This window comes from Zeus faber (assembly GCF_960531495.2).
Source record: "Zeus faber genome assembly, chromosome: 8".
Lineage (NCBI taxonomy): Eukaryota > Metazoa > Chordata > Actinopteri > Zeiformes > Zeidae > Zeus > Zeus faber.
This window is the reverse complement of record NC_137195.1, coordinates 7,282,944-7,300,174: the sequence shown is the minus strand read 5'-3', so window position 1 is coordinate 7,300,174 and position 17,231 is coordinate 7,282,944. Positions and strand designations below refer to the sequence as shown.

Genomic DNA, 17,231 nt, shown 5'->3' with positions numbered 1-17,231 from the left:
GACCCTGCAGGGTGCTGTCTTGGTTTGACGGACGCACCGTCTTCCCTCCATTCCCTGTCCTCAGTCAGGGCTTCATCTTGTTTTTCGATTGGGATCATTGCAGAAGAAGGAAAAAAAAATAAAAAATAGGGGTTGCATGAGAGGGATGCAAAATTTGTCCCCTGGACGTGTGCCACTGAGCTCTGGGACTTCTCAGACACCCTCCGAATCGACAGGCAGTCTCCACCTCTGAATAAAATGACATTGTTTCATTTGATAAATGTAAATACAAATGATAAATGACTCACAAAACACTCAGTGGATTAATGAGTAACTTGCAATGATAAGGTCAACATAGTAAAGCAACAACCCGTGGACCACAGTAACCGGCTTTGTCATTCTACATAAGTCACACACAGGTTTGTTTGCCTGGAAACAAGTCATCACACTCTCAAGCGTTTGTGCGAAGGGAGGGGGCCTCGCTCCAAATCACAATTCTATTCGCAAAGAGCGGACCGAGATATATATCTCCCATGAAACGCTTAAATTACAGTTTTTTGCCGTCAGCGGAGCAAAATGTCAAAATTTTCAGCAACAAAAGGGATTTTCTGTAGAGAGTCCATGTGGAAAAGCCATTTCCTTACATCCAGAGAGGAAACTATGTCCGGGCTGGGGGCGGGGGTAACATCTGTAATGGCATTAACACAACCAAGACCTCCAAAAAAAAAAGGAGACATATTACACACAATAGTTAATGCTTTTCATTAAAATATGTTTATAATGCAATAGGCTTGTATACAGTATTAATATGCAATACTTTATTGGAAGTGTGTCAAAACCTCCACACCAAGAATTAGATATTACCAGTAATTTCAGGTGGCAGAGGTCAAAAAGCTCAAAGCCTGATACTGTAGCCTGAGTTTTATTTGACTTCATGTATTTCTCTATGCGTTCATTTATTTCATTTATCACATTTTGTCCTTTCACTTTTACTCCTTTGACAACTTGAGAAAGTCGTCAAAGGGAACAAATAAGGTATAGAGAATGTCTATTGGGGGAACGCATCTGCTCTGAGTGACAGTGTCTAAGTTCAAATCTAATTTGTCCAAAAAAAAAAAAGACAACAAAAAAACCCCAAACACGGTTACCTATATTAAATGCCATTAGGATTTTGAATACTGAAATACAACTAGGAACGCCAATCCTTCACAGTCATGAGCGATGGGCAGAGCTTAAAGACGTCAGTGTTGACTCCCGGCAGAGCAGCTCTCTCTGACTCGCCTCCTCGTCGTCGGGGCTTTCCAGACGCTCCGGCCCCGAGACGCTGAGTCACGGAGGAACTCAGCCACGGGTCCGAGCCCTCGCTCCCGGGTCTTCCTACGGCGGCGGTTCTGAGTGGCGGGCGGCGACGAGCGACGGCGGGTTGGGGTCGGTTTCTCACGCGCGGCGGGAAAGAGGAAGGGTCTTGGTGTTTGGATGCACTTGAGGCGGTTCCCTGCGGAAAAGAGCCCGAACGTGGAAAAAAAACCAAACCCTCAGGGTTTTAACGACTCAAACAGATGTGAGCGGCCTGCGACGCAGCGGAGACCTCTCATGTTTCCGTCCGTCAGCCCTCACCTGATAACAGAGCGACAACTTCCGTGATTATTATTATTTTGTTGTTTTTGTTGTTGAATGCCACCACACTTACCCTACATCCCATAAAGCCGTTGTTCAACTCACTGTACAAGACAGTTCGGCAACAAGCGGCTCCAACTGTCGGTCATGACAGCAAAATAAGCACAGACAGGGTGATCAGGTCTTGTATCGCTCTATCACAATAATACTATATAAATAAATGATAAATACTGAATATATAATTCACACCACATATTTATTTAAGAGTTATTTCATTTGCCCACTGCCCAGTGGTACTGTAGCCGCTCCACCTCCTCTGCTCAACCCACCACTCCTCTCTCCCAGGTGTCACAATCAGATGTTGATTGCCCTGCTACTTTAGACAGACAGACAGATATATCGATGGATGGACGGACAGGTAGGTAGATAAATGGATGGATGGACACACGTATATAGATAGATGGATAGATACAGACAGACAGACACAGACAGACAGACATAGATAGATGGATAGCTGGACAAACTGACAGGTAGATAGATGACAGACAGACAGACAGTATATAGACCGACACAGACAGATAGATAGATAGATAGATATATAGATGGACAGACAGGTAGATAGGCGGTGGGCGAACAGACACACTTTATGAGGATCTGTGTGGAAGCGGAGCTGGTGAGCCTGACCAGCAGCACCACCCTTTGCTTTGGCTTTGCTCACTCTGAGGACGGAGGTCTGGTGGTGCAGTTTACATGGCTTTGTTTGTTTGTTTATTGATTTATTTTCACCTTTTTTTTTTTAGTAGTTTAGCGACGGGCACCTGCTAGGACAGCCCAACGCATGGTTGGCCCAGCCAGACCCAACTCTTCCAGAATGCTTTTCCTTTTTAAAATGGTCATTTTGCTTGAAATAAAACTTCTTCCTTTTACTTCTAACTCACTTTGGCGTCTTTGATGTGTTATTGGCTTCAAGATTCAAGACAAAATCTTTACTTGTGGCCCTAACACCAGTTGAAGAGCTTACGCTCAGGAAAACAGTCCACAGCAATGTAGAGGTGCCTATGATGAAAACATTCTGTAATCCACACTCCTTACTCACCCATTACCATCAAGATGCCCTTGAGCAAGGCACATCGACGGCAGCCGTCCCAGTGAGGAACGCTCCTTGTGAGGGCCAGTGGAACGGGGACATGATTCAACCGGAACAATCGTAAACTGTCGCAACAACAACTACATATTATACATGCAACAAATCTACCGAGGCCATGTTTGCTTTATTTTCAACACTCAACTGTATTCTCAAGGTTTTTCCGTTTTCTTCCTTAATTTCTCAGCGCCCCCCAGTGTTTGACAAAATTCATACAAAGCTCAATGTGCAAGGGAAATAGACAAAACAGACCGCAGGAAAAACACTCGGGGAAAAAAATACATTTTATTATCTGACGGGTCAGGCATGAAACACACACCACAGTGGAGGTGTTTGGCAGTGATGGGGGGAAAAAACATTCTGTACATCTACACTTCATGTTTGAACAAAGGGGTTTGGATGTCGGATGTCAAATATGCAGTGCGGGGTTTCACAGGATTAGAGCTGATCCTCATGGACGCCCGACACAAACGGCACTTTGGAAAACACCAGTGTCATACTCCAGTGGTGCAACGCGGACACCGTATTCAAATGACAAAACCAGTTTGGTCTTGACAAATGGTACCACGTCTGCGTACAGCACGGTGAAGGCATTTCTGCATGAAGCAAGTCACCAGGACAAATCCTTCCACACAAACTGCAAGCTGCTGGCAAAATATTTAAAACAATTTAAATTGGTAGTGAGCGGAAATCAAACAAAATGCATTTTTCCCCTACATCAACATTTAGCAGACGCCGTTAAGTGTCCTGCTCAAGAATATCAGGAGGAGCCGGGGGATCGAACAAACAACCTTCAGGTTACTAGACGACCCGCTCCACCTCCCGAGCTGCTGCCCCTACAGTACTGTGTATGTCGTTTAAAAAAATAAAATAAAATAAAAAAAAAAAGGGATAAAATATGAATGTGCAGGAGTGATCAATATTTTTTATTTAGAAACACACACACACACACACACACACACACACACACACACACACACACACACACACACACACACACACACACACACACACACACACACACACACACACACACACACACACACACACACACACACACACACACACACACGTCGATAAAAACCAAGCATAGTCCCTTTGTTAAATAGCTTTCCCCCTTAAACAACAGAATGGAAATTCTCAACTACCCACAAATAAGAGTGTGTTTGTTCGTGCCATTCCAGGATCCACAGTATTCTCATTAGCCTTTCCACCGATATGCAAACTTCAGATAAGAACATTTTCTCAGGCGCTAAGTGCTAAAGGGGGAAGCACTCGAGAGGAAATACGAAAATAAACAAAAACAAACAAAAACCACAATCAAACGGTTGCTCGAAAGACTGGTGTAGGTAGGAGTGGAACGGGTTTTATCAGGAAGTGGTTTAAAGTGTTGGAGTCACGGTCAAATGGGTTAATCGAGAAAAATAGAACGTCTTGCATTTGTGATTAAAAATAAACCATGTTTCGAAAAGTGCGCTGTGATGGTTAGTGGTGTTTGTTTTGTTTTTTCCTCCTCATACCTGGTACATTAAAATCTGAAACGTTCTGAGCACTTGAGGGTGATAGTTCCTTAAGCGAGCTAAAGTGCATCACATACAATATATATATAAGAAAAAAAAGAAAATCCCGCTAACTCTATGTTTAAGAGAATATCTTTTTTTTTTTTTTTTTTTTTAAACACGACAACAATCTTTCACCCCGCTCTCCTCCGCGGCCCCGCAGGGGAGGCTCTTCAATGGCTCCGTCCGCAGGCGGAGCCGTCTCGGACAATCTGGGTCACGGAGGCGCGGCCGCCTCACTGGTAGACCTGGACGTGGCCGTGCAGGGACGTGGTGTTCCCCCCGCAGTCCACGTACTGGTACATCTCCTGGGAAACCTGCTCGGTGTGGCCGAAGTACGTCGTCGTCACGGTGACCCTGAGGAGCGGGCCCGTACGGTCACCAGGGCGCTTGAACGCAGGCGCGCCCCCCCCTCCCCCCCCCTCCCCACCACCCGTCTCACTGCAGTCATATCTCTGCACACCCTCACCCCGCTGCTTCACCTCCTCCAGCACGGGAAACCGTCCCGCTGCTGTTAAAAGGTGTGCAACATTCATGACTCAAAATTCTATTTGACGGCTGACTCAAGCTCTTCTGTGTCTAACCCAGCTAGATTATGGTCTGGAAGTAGGGTCTAGCACTACAATGGGGTAAGATTAAGAAATGTGAAATGATAGAAAACAGAGCAGCCCGCATAGCGCTTTGTTTTGATTTAGAACAAATGTTGCTATGCATCCATGCTGGTAACGTGTATAAAACATCTTACTCTACTTTCATTAATAGTATACCTAAGAAAATAAAAATTCAATGCGTATTTGTTATTTGGCTCAGATGTAATCACGGTTCTTGGTTCCCCAGTAGACATAACAACATTGACCTAAATAAACCAAATTAAACAGTAGGTCAAATATAAGCACGTAGTCATCATAATGACTGTTTACACGACCTCAAGACCTTAAGAGCCTCAGAAGTAAGTGAATGGATGTGCAGCGCTGCATGACCCCGAAACTTTTCAGGAAAAACATGAAAAAAAACATACTTACTGCGTCATGACCACAATGTTGTGCACTTTAATGGACTCCATGGTGCAGTAGTCACTGGAAGGAAAAAAAAAAAAAAAAGATGAATTAGACATTAATACTATTCTCAAGGCAAAGTAGTAATTCTTACAATTTTGAATGTTCAATACTTACAACATGTAGCTCATCTCATCGACGATGGTGGTGGGGACTGTGTAGTCCACCTGGAATTTGTGTACAAAAGCATTTGATAAACTAATGAGTACACAGAGTCTAAAGGAAAGCTAAACTAATAAGGATTTAAAGTATGTTCTACTCATATATTCAGTTCTTTAGCGATATCCTGATATTGAGCACTTCACAATGCTTAACCCTTGTATTATGTTCACTTTTTGGACCCTTTGGTACCTTTGGTTCAAACTGACCCGGGACATTTATTAGGGTTTTAAAAGCAAGACAGAAATAAACATTTACATAATAAACTACTTAACATATACTGTCTTTATCTCAATCTATCTAACATGTAGGATTAATGTTTGCATTTAAACATCTGCTAGATCACATTTAACAATGGAAGTGTCATTCATTTTTTATGTGATTTTTGTGAAAGTTAGAATACGCGACAATAAAGACTTGGATGGCATGAATTATGTTTATCTCGGAAAAATTGAAATGAAACAATGTTTTCATGGATTATCATTATTTTTAACTGATATTCTCAAATGATTTTCACCCTTATCTTGTTGTAATCAAAGCAAGTGCAGGTGACGAACAACGATGGAAACCCGAGGGCCAAACTTTGATTGTAGATGAAAAACATCTCTTAGCAGCTCAGCGGGGGGGGGGGGGGGGGGGGGGGGGGGGGGATGAAGACCATTCAATCTGCTGCGGGGCCCTCCCTACGGCCGGCCGCGGGGCGCTCCTTCTCCTTCCTCCTCCCCCACACTCTTCAAATTCACGTTCGTCCGCAAAATGTATTTCCACATTATCCTCATATTGCGATGTGCGTTGTGCTCCCCCGCTGAGCAGGTGTGAGGGGTACAGCGCGGGAAGACGTTTGGAATGTTTTGGAAAATCACTGTGCAGGTTTCCCACACCACAGAGGTTAAAAAGAGGGAAAGCGGGAGCGGACGTCTTGGACTGTACCAATGTTGCAGCTGTATGTGTGTGTGTGTGTGTGTGTGTGTGTGTGTGTGTGTGTGTGTGTACGCGCGCGTGCGTGTGTGTGTGTGTGCGCACGCGAGTCAAACTGACCCAAACATTGCGTGTACAATAAGCCGCTGTACGAGGCTCTGAGCTCACTAACCACCGCGTCGGCTCAGACGCGCCGGCGGTTGGAAAGCGCGCAGAGAGCAGGGGCTTTGTTCCCGCCGCATTCCACTGGCGGTTTATCCTAAAGCCGTACAGCGCCGGGACGTACCTGCCGTTTATCCAGCGGGATGATGACGGTCACGTTGTTGTTCTTGGCTTTCCCTATCACCGTCTTGGAGAACTGCACCTGGGCTGTGATGTTGGTCACGGATATGGCGTAGTAGTTGTTATTGGTGATGTTAAGCGTGTTCTGGAAGGGACGGAGGGGGATTGTTGCGAAACAAAAATCGGAAAAAATAAGAAGCCTAAGCGGCGTCCCACACTAGCATACAATCTGGTACACCAATGGAACCGTATGGAGCTCATCTTTTTTTTATTTATTTATATATACACACTCTTATCAGTCCCACAATGGGGAAATTTGCAGTTTCTCTGCATTTACCCATCCTAGTAACTGACGTATCTAGGAGCAGTGGGCTGCCATACCAGGAGGAGCCGGGGACCGAACCGGCGACCTTCCACTTACTATACGACCGGCTCTACCTCCTGAGCCACTGCCCCCCTTAGCTCAAACAAACTCCCTACAAATAAACAGGCGCCAAATATATTATACCGTGATGTTGAGATAAACGATGCGTTTATCGTGGTCGTAGGAAACGAAGGCGGTCTTGACCCCCACGTAGGAGACGTCGATGGAACGAGGGAAGAGAAAGAAGACGGCCAAGCTGGACAGCAGCAGGCAGATAGCCACTGATATGGTCACGTACAGCTTTCTGGAGAGGAAGCCACAGAAAAATAACTTTCCAAAAAATGAACCACCCACTGGACCTTTGACTGAGTTTCCAGGGCGAACCACTACACTTTGAGAAGTGGTTGCCAAGTTAGCAACAATGCATCAGCTTTTGGGTGCCGAGAGTGAAAAAATGGCTGCCGAATCTGACTCATTTAATATAGTAATTGAGTGATTATGATGCGATATAATTATAATCCATATTTTAATATTCAATTGTTTCACCATTTTTGACGGCGAACGCGCCAATTTTTTTTTTTTTTTTGTAAACATACAGAGGTAATGGCCAATGGCCTAAATCTGGTTGCCCAGGGCAACTGGGCAACCCTTATTTCAGGCCCTAGATACTCGACGGACCGACTCCTTAATGAAAATTGTGCTTATTGTAGGTCACCTTTGAAAAACATTATGTAATGTCCACACTAATGCCTTTCTCTCAGCTCTACAGCGAAGGCAGTTCGGTTTTATGAACTCACGGCGAGCTCAGGACATAATAAAAAAACGAGAGTGAGAGAGACGGGACTTACGTTCTGCTCGGCCGCAGCCTCTGGTCGCTGTACGGGATCAGAGCCACCAGCTGGTTCTCCTGACCTGCAGCCAAACATCCCAGAATGAGTCTTATCAACGGCATTCTTTCACCGTGATGAGGAATGTGTGTCACCAAATGGAAGTCACCCTCACGAGGTGTCGTTTTAAAATCCCTACGCGCAGGGAGTTGGAGGGAATTTGGTATGATCAATCAATGTTCCACAGTATGGGATGACCGATTACGAATCCCATGTTCATCACATTAACACTTAACTATGAACTGAAATCACGTAAATTATCACATTAGACCACAGCTCCAGTGTAAAAATATCTATTTCAGATCTCATATTCTTAAAGAAAAGAGTCATACCTCCTCACCATTAGACTGGAGACTGTATATGGTGTCACAATATTACTATATATTATTGAGTAGATAGATTCTACTTCCATAACTCCCCATTGATATCCATGCTCATATTTTGCATACATTTTCATTCATCTGTGCAGTATATCCGCCACGATAATAACATTTATACCTATTCCATACAATTTTGTAAGATTTACTGTTTGTTTATTTTTTGATTGTTAATCTTTTCATGCTACTTTTCTGTGTTGATTCCGATAGGTCGATGCCATCATTTCATGACACTGAATCACTAAAACACCATAAAGTGATAAAGCTGTTTTATCCGAGTGCTACCGTGGTATTATGGCGTAATCACAAGACTTTTTAATGTATTTTTTTATTTATTTATACCCCGTGGGATCCTGCCTGTGCCCTGGCACGTGGGGCAGGTCACGCTGTCCCTCCCGGTGAACTCCACGTATGGAAACTGGGAAACGTCGCCGCCCTTCCCGTCCTCCTCGGCCCGAATGTCCGTGTACTCCGGAGCGCCCGTCAGCGCGTCCCGCCCCTCGTCTTTGAGCTTGGCCAAGTGGGAGTGCGACTTTCCCATGGTGAGGGCTGCAACGACACGGCAACGACATCATCAGAATCCGGCGCGGGTCCGACGCGCCGACCAAAGCGCGCCCACGTCATCAGAATGAGGAATCGGGCCCCTGGACGGCTGCCAGAAAACTTCTCCCAGAAGGCTACGCTCCGACGGGCCTCAATCACCGCTCTCACTCTGCCTGGAGGGTTCAGCCCGATTGTGAGAAACTGCTGGCGTAACGAAAAATGCAAATAGACGGCCATTCGACCAATATTTTAATAATATGCAATTTTCGAAACAATATGTAAATCAAGACTAAATTACGGCACCCATTGGTGGTTTCCGGGGTGTCTGCAGGTATCAGAGTTGGATTCGATGCTTTTCCAAAGTTGCTTTTTCAGACAAATTCTAAACAAATCTCTTATTTAACCAGAGTTGAAGGCAAGTAACTACATATTTGGGAGAGATGGGTAAGTACCAGGTAGAAAGAGGTCCTAGGCGGTTCCATGAATTCTTATTGCAAATGGTTTCCTTGAGGTCAGAAAGCAAGGCAGGTGATCGGGATCTGGAACACATTTACTTTTTACACAGACCTGCAGATGGAACCACAAGGACCGTGTCGGTCCTCTCACTACCGTGTAGCGTCCGGCTCAGCGGGAGGTTCGTGGTTTCATAACATGTGATGCGCACGGTTGGAACCTGACTCATTTGGACCAAAACAACAACACAAAAACAATACACCGACGAATGCAATCTTTACGCTGAAACGAAGAGCTCGTTCATTCAAATGTAGGCAGATTTGATGTCGTTTTGTTGTTTGAAGGAGACAATATTTCGTCCGACAGAATGGAAGGCATTGGGAAGGACCGGCGGACGGTGCCTTCATTCCGGGAGGAGGCCGACGCCATGTCACCTCCCTTTAAAGTACATCATGTACTTCCAGTGGGGAAAGCAGCACACAACACGGTCTCCATCAGACAGAAAGCAAAAAAAAAAAACTAAACAAAAAAACAACAACAACAACAACAACAAGAAAACAAACAGAAAAAGCAGTACGAGTGGCGTGTTTATCCGTTCGCGACATTCACGTCGAGGCCCCGTCGCGGAGAGGCGCTCGCCGCGGACGGTGGACGCGCTAAAGCGCCGCCTCACAAAAGACACCGCGCCGTACGCGGCCAAACGGTCGACTCCCCTCCCCTGACCGACGTCCCCGCACGACGGCGGGGTTTTCCCGAGAGGCGTGTGGCGGTGCGCTCACCTTCGTGCTGCGGCTGTGGTGGCGGCGGTCGTGGCTTGCGTGCAGGACCGTGACGGCGCCGCGTCGCTGGGAGCTTGTTTATTTATGTGGCGCCGGAGCCGCTGGACACGCCCCCCCTCGCTCTGATTGGTCGGCCCTTCCCATGTCGGTATCTATTGACGCACCAACTACTGTTTAAATAGCGTGTATTCTAATAAATAAACAAACTACACACATATATATATACACACTCAATTTACTGTACATTTACTAGTACTGGATTTAATTCACCCCCCACATCTCTAGTTTCACTTATGTATAGCCATTCATTTCTTCATCCGTTCACATTCATTTATTTATTTTTTTTTATCATTAATTGCACAACACTGCGTAATTATTATTCATTATTGTTACTCATTTCAACCGCTCAATTCACTCACTTTTGTACCGTGATGTGGTTGTCGCCGTTCATTCGATCAGTCCTCGAGCAAAACTCGATTTTCGACTGCAATTTTGATTAAAAAAGGAACAGAAAAGAAAGGTCCAACTGTATTACTTTGCCCGAACTCTTCTTTGTGCCACAATATTTTCTGGCATACATGCAAGAATACTTGTTTTTTTTAAATTGTTGTTTTTGGTTTTTTTTTTATTTCGTGCGACACAGTAATGAAGAAGAAAAAAATACAGTTAAAGATTAGATCATTTTAATACAGAGCTCCAAACGGTCATATAAAAGCTGTAATTGCAGTCGTGGGCCAGATGGTGGCAGTCTGCAGCCATGATCCGATCCCCTGTAGCTCCGTCAGCTCCACCCAGTATAACCTCACCGTGAGTGGGTAAACATCCAGTGTTTGTGATAACGGATCAGTTTTTATTATTGTTATGCTCGCCATGAACCACCCACCACCATAATGCACCATTTCATGAGACAAAGGATAATATCTCAGACAGTGGCTGCTATTATAACGTCTAATGTGCTCGCCCCAAACCTCGCTCAAATTGGGCTTGTCGGCCACGTTGACAGAATTGTTTATACTTCACCAAACTTACCCAAATAAACGGGATCATCGGCACCGAGGAGCCGTGCTGTGCAGGCGAGTTGTGGGATTTTCTGTGGAAGCGTTCCCCCTTCCACTGCTTATCCCTGGCGAAGCGCGGCTAGAAATGCATGCTCCAACTTGGCACCTTTCCTCCACATGAATGTAAAATTAGGCTGCTGGAATTATTAGCCAGCCGCCATCAAGCACATTACGTTTCTCCACGCTCAAAGAAGGTGATAACCACGCCCGCATTTAACTCTCTTTGAACGACTGGAAAATTACGACTCACAGCGCCGTGGAGAGATTTTGGGTCAGGCTAATCCGTGAGCCGCTTGGAAGACCATAACGTCAGCACTGAAATTGAAGATAAATAGCGAAAAAGGTTGAGTCTCAATTAGCCACAGTGTTCTGCTAATGAAGCGGAGCGCCGCAGCCGCGTACGGCGGGCCACTCACATTTGCTCCAACGTCACCGCGCTTTTGTGCACGTTTCGACTCGCTCCCTCCGCCGCATTTAACCGCCGTGTCCTCCGAATTAAGGTAATTAAAGTAAATCTGGGCTGAGCTCACGCACGGCTCCATCAATATGTGGTGGCAGCGGCGGCGGCGGCGGCGGCGGCGACCGTCAATTACCGACGAGGGGTTTGATTCGCTTTTGAGGTTTGGCCCTCGGCGAGTCACTCAGTAAAAAAAAAAAAAAGGAGGTTAATTTTCGCACTCTTTTGGTTTGATCAGGGCGAGCAAGAGAGAGAGAGAGAGAGAGAGACTTCCCGTCAAACGACGAGCGCGAGTCAGAACCTCGTCTAAAGTTTAAAATAATTTAATTCGGTGGCAATGAATCAATTGCGTCGCTGCTACTTTCAATGACCCCAAACTCGATCGGCTCCTTGTGAGTCTGGACACCGCCTGCTGAAGTCTTCCTCGTGGCCGCCCCTCCGAATCGGCTCCTATTACGTACATCTTGAGTTGGTAGTCGGATGCATCTAGTCTCAGTCTCGTCTTAATACGAGGTCAAATTTAAGGCGGCCCTTCATCAACTTCAGCCTCCACTGACCAGAGTGTTGCTTGTTTTTTTTTTTTTTGATCGATCCAAATATGCAAAATATGCAAGCAAATATGCTCTTCCAGACAACGAACGCGAAGGGTGTAGTCACCGAGACAATGGTCACCATGCAAAGAATGGTCGTGTCAGTACCAAGCACTTAAAGGCTTTGAGTAAATAACCTCCGTTTGTTGTTTCCACTCTTGGTTTGGGGCCGCGCACGGCCTGTTTTGGGGAAGGGCCATGGAAATTAAGTCATTACTCCAGTTCACTGACCTTTGCTCCAACTTTGTGCATAGGAACGTCTGTCTGGAGGAGAGATTAGGATTACCTGCAGAGAAGGTCCTTCAGACCCGGACGTAGGGCCTGAGGATTGGATTAATGCAGTCGCAACAAGGACGGAAACTTTGTTTAATGCTGTTTTTGTTCCAATGGTCAGAGCGCCAAACCCGACTGCCTGCTTTTGATATTTGACCAGGAAACAGGATTTTGAGGATCGAAAAAGGCTTCTAAATGACAGTTGGCCACCTGCCAAGCCAAATCAGTCTCTGGCTGCTGTTTGTCCCCGCCGTGCTCATAAAGCATGTAAAGTAAGGACTATGCATCATTTCCGATTAAAGCCCATTGGACACAAATGCAAATCCAGTCTGGTCCTCCATTTAAAAATAGAGCACCCTAGATTTGTCGGAAAATAGCAACAAGAAAAAAAATCGAAGAGAATTTATAAAGGCCTGTAGATGACACAAGATAAAGAAGAGATATTTCACTCACGTTTGTCAGGTACACTAATTCAGCCCCTACTGTAGCTGGTAATGAGTTCAAAACCAGGAATAAATCAGGTTGTACGGCGTATGAAGGTACGAATACCTTTTTAGAACAGGGATTCCTCATTGATTGTAACAGATCCTTAAATTTCATACCAGTTCAGATGGGAAGGTACGATGTGCACTGGCAAAGCAGAAAGAGAGTGTTTGCTGAGTGAATGAACACCCCTCAGTCAACTGAAGTACCATTCACAGACTGCAAATTTCAACACTGGGAATATGTAACAAATGCACGTTCAATGATGTGTCAGGGTGATAGAAAAAAATAGTGAAAGGATTTTATTTAACATTTAAAACAATAAACATGTACACATCAAGAGTGATAAAAATGAATAAATGTGTGTAATTATTGCATCCATATTCGTGTGTGTAGCTGTCTGATATAATATAATATAATATAATATAATATAATATAATATAATATAATATACAACTAAAACTAAAACTAAGGGGAAATGTGTAATTTGTGGGAACATATAATAATAATAATAATAATAATAATAATAATAATAATAATAATAATAATAATAATAATAATAATAATAATAATAATAATAATAATAGCAATATATTTTAAGGGGAACAAATTAATATTTTTTGCGCACAAATGTGATGATCCGTGATGACGTGACAAAAACATTTGTCACATCATCTGTCACATCATGTCACCTCCAGGGCTCTGTAGAAAAGGTATAAACAGAAAAGAAAAAGAATGTCCGCTTCTAGAAATGTTTTGTGTTTTGTTGTTTTGGTTAAGGCGCTGTCTTAACAGATACTCAGCAACAGCAGTTAAACCAAATCAAACAGTCAAACTGCAGCCAATTCAACTCCCCAAGCGCATGAGAACAAATTTACATTTGGAACGTGGAGGGGAACCAAACTATATTTCAGTTTGTTTGTTTTTCAAATGGATGAACTTTTGGTGTTTCAGCTGAACATGCCGAATTTTCAACTCTGGTGAGATTTATCCATATTATTTTGTAATGTTTTTGTTTTCGGAGACCTCCTTTGATTGACTTTGATCCAAAAAGACAATTGTACCCATTAACTTTGGGATTATTCTTGCATCACAAAGACAAAGTGGAAACATTGTGGATGGATATTTGAAAAAAAGACACTGAACCGAGAGGAATATCTGTTCAGTTTCTTAACATGTCTGACACGTGTCCACAGATTTAACCTCGTTTTTTTGTGTTATAATTGCGACCCGTTGGACTGCATTTAAGCACAGTGATACAGTCCCAACACAGGTCAAAGGTCAGTCATAAATCGGATGCAGCATTAATAATCTGGTTTTTTTTGTAGTCAGATGCAGCATCTAATCCAATAATAACTATAAAGGAAGGAATGTCTGTCTGTCTGTCTGTCTGTCTGTCTGTCTGTCTGTCTGTGTGATCGACTGGCGATAATCTCGATCCGTTCTACTTCACACTCGGCGGGTGTTTTGCCAGGGACCCAAGGACGTGCAGCGTTGAATTTGGTGCAATCTTGTGTCAAAACAAGACATGTGTAATATTAATGAACGTTCAATAAACAGAGAACAGCGAGCCAGTAGGGGTGGGCGGGGCTTCCCAGCTCTGCGACTGTGCGACTGACGCTCACAAAGAGCGTCTTTCCACCGGTGTACCACTTTAACCGGCAGTTTCATCCTCCATTGGCGGGAGCACAGGACTGAATCATTGACATTTTGTCAAACTGTGCCATTAAAATGTCTTAGAAAGTCTCAAATTGTGAACGGTGTGCACTATAGTTAATAATTAAAGTAAAAAAAATAATTAGATAATTGAAGTTCATACAATTTGGATCGATACGCCGGTCGCTCACAGTCGCCGTTCAAGCAGCATTAATGCCAGTTACTGTAGCGTAGCCTTGTGGAAGGGTTTTTTTTTTTCTTTCATCAAAAGTGGAACTTTTCTACCTTTTCCAAAAATGGACCTTTGGCGTACAATTCAAACACTGTTTACCGATGTTAGATACAAATGCAGTCACCTCGACCGGCCGGCCGGTCCGTGACAGGTTAGTGCTTATCTGAGTGGAATGAATGGATATATCTGGCTGGCAGCCGGCTGGCAGCCGGGGGCGACCATTCTGAGTGGCTGGCGCTGTAATGCCCAGTTCAGACGATTTTCCGATCGCCGACAGTTTTTTGGAGATTGTCGAGCAAAATCATAGCGCGCTCCCGTCAGCGACGGGTGTGTAGTGTGAACTGCTCACGGTGCGATCCGACCGCTTGCCAACACCGGCGAGAGATCCTGGTCGTGATGGGATCGAGTCGGGAGTGACGCAACGAGCTATAGCCAATCAGAGCAGACACGGAGTGAGAGGGGGGAGGAGCCGAGAAGCCTGAAACATGCAACACATCTATTTTACTTTTCTTCTCTAGGCTTTGAATATATTTCTTACTTAAATTCAGCTTCTATTGTTTTTTTTTTTTTTACATTGATCAAGAATATAATAAAAAAAAAAAAATTAATCCAAAAATCAATTGTCGTTTTTGTTTTTGTGACAAAACTCAGATTGGACACCCGACAGACTCCGACCGTCAGGGATTCCCCCCCGGTGAAAGATCTTGTAATGTGTGACCCCCTGTCGCCAATCAGTCGCATAGTGTGAAACCACAACGACTTCAAGATTCCCCATCACAAGACAGAAAGTTGTGTAGTGTGAACAGTACAGCCATCTGACGACTTTGGAAGTCTTGTAGTGTGTCCATGGCATAAGGCTGCAGGAGTCCTTTGGCTTACATATGTATATATATATATATATATACAATTATTCAAACAATAAAGGTGTTTTTTTACTTTTTTTCTCTCACACAGACAGATCTAAGTGGCGAAAATGATCCAAGAATTGCAGTGAAATTTGACCCGGCGTGAAACGTACTGGAATGACTATATGATGATGTCAAGAGATTACGGAGATTACCAAAAACTGCTCGGCGAGGGATTTGAGCATGAAGAGGATTTCAGCAGGCATTAGAAACCATGATATACCCATCACTCAATCTTTTATCTACAGAGGCAAGTTAAGTAGTGGCTGTTTACATTCCCAGCAGGCTTTTGTCATTTGGGGGAGGTCGGCGCAACTCGGTCCAACCCCGACAGCCATGCGGCGTGCTTTGCTCGTTTGTCTTCATCTCTTGACTCTGGCTCTATTTCAAAACCCAAATAACGGCCCGGAGCATAATGTACAGTGAAAAGGAAGAGCGGACAGCACAACAAGCAGCAGCTCTCAAGCATATAAAAGTAATGGACACCAATGCAGGATTCCATTACATTATAGGCTCACACACATTCACATCCACAGGTAATTAAGGGTCTCCAGAAATAGCCCGAGCTGCATGTCAGTGGAGGTGGGAGAAGATGAAGCACCTGGTGGGAACGCACACAGACACGGGGAGTGGACGGAAACACCATGCAGAGGTAGCATCAAACCCACCTCTCTGGGCCCCTGGTCGCCATATTGGAACGAGGAGGGCTGAAAATGAGATGAGAACTTACCACCTCTTGCTCCCTGAAAGACCTGCTTTTGGTGTGGGCTGTGATGTGTGCATTATTTTTTTCTTCGACCCACGCGCTTTTAAAACGGCGCATTGAATAAAGTTCTACTGACCAATTTTTTACCAATATTCAGAAAGCTTGAACCATTTCCTTGACAGTTAAAAAACGTTATATACGTATGTGTTGTCATGGTTACACCGTAAATTCGGTTGTCACTGCGGGTGTCCAGTCTACCAGGGAAGTGGGCGTCGTCATCAACACGCCCCCGATATAAATTTCCCCAATGTCCCATTCAGCCTGACTCATCTCATGATTCATGTAAATGTCCAATTTAATATAATCAACAATAATTGGATCAGTGATATGTAGTTGATTTGTTTTGTAGTGCAAATAGTTTGCAGTGTTGGCTATGTTGCTGTGGACTATTTTCCTTAGTGGATGCTTAAACTCGTCATAATGGTTTTAAAATAATTTCAAATATATATTCTGTGCCAATGTATTTCTTTATTTTGTCAGTAGCCACATAATAATATTTATACATATAGCTGCAGGCAGCAATACACAGGGTCCAGTTTAGTGCTGTTAGGAATGTATTACAGTTTTCCGGGTTCTCTGAAACGCAGCACGATTTTCTGCGTTAACGCTGAACGCCGCATGGGCTCCCCCGGGTCTGTTGTCTCCTGGTTGCAACCATTGTGCGGTCGACACAGCGCCACCCTCCTGTCTTGAGG

General features: G+C 44.3%; 1 protein-coding gene across 1 annotated transcript; it reads right to left on the bottom strand.

Moving 5' to 3' along the window:
• Window positions 1-3,006: 3,006 nt before the first annotated feature.
• tmem106ba (transmembrane protein 106Ba) lies at window positions 3,007-10,171 on the bottom strand. The gene is made up of 8 exons (XM_080005199.1): window positions 10,117-10,171; window positions 8,684-8,890; window positions 7,926-7,989; window positions 7,222-7,381; window positions 6,718-6,858; window positions 5,472-5,521; window positions 5,322-5,375; window positions 3,007-4,656 (listed from the first exon to the last, which is right to left on the bottom strand). The coding sequence occupies exons 2-8, from the start codon at window positions 8,880-8,882 to the stop codon at window positions 4,536-4,538; spliced, it is 789 nt and encodes a 262-aa protein (XP_079861325.1). The 5' UTR covers window positions 8,883-8,890; window positions 10,117-10,171; the 3' UTR covers window positions 3,007-4,535.
• Window positions 10,172-17,231: the final 7,060 nt, after the last annotated feature.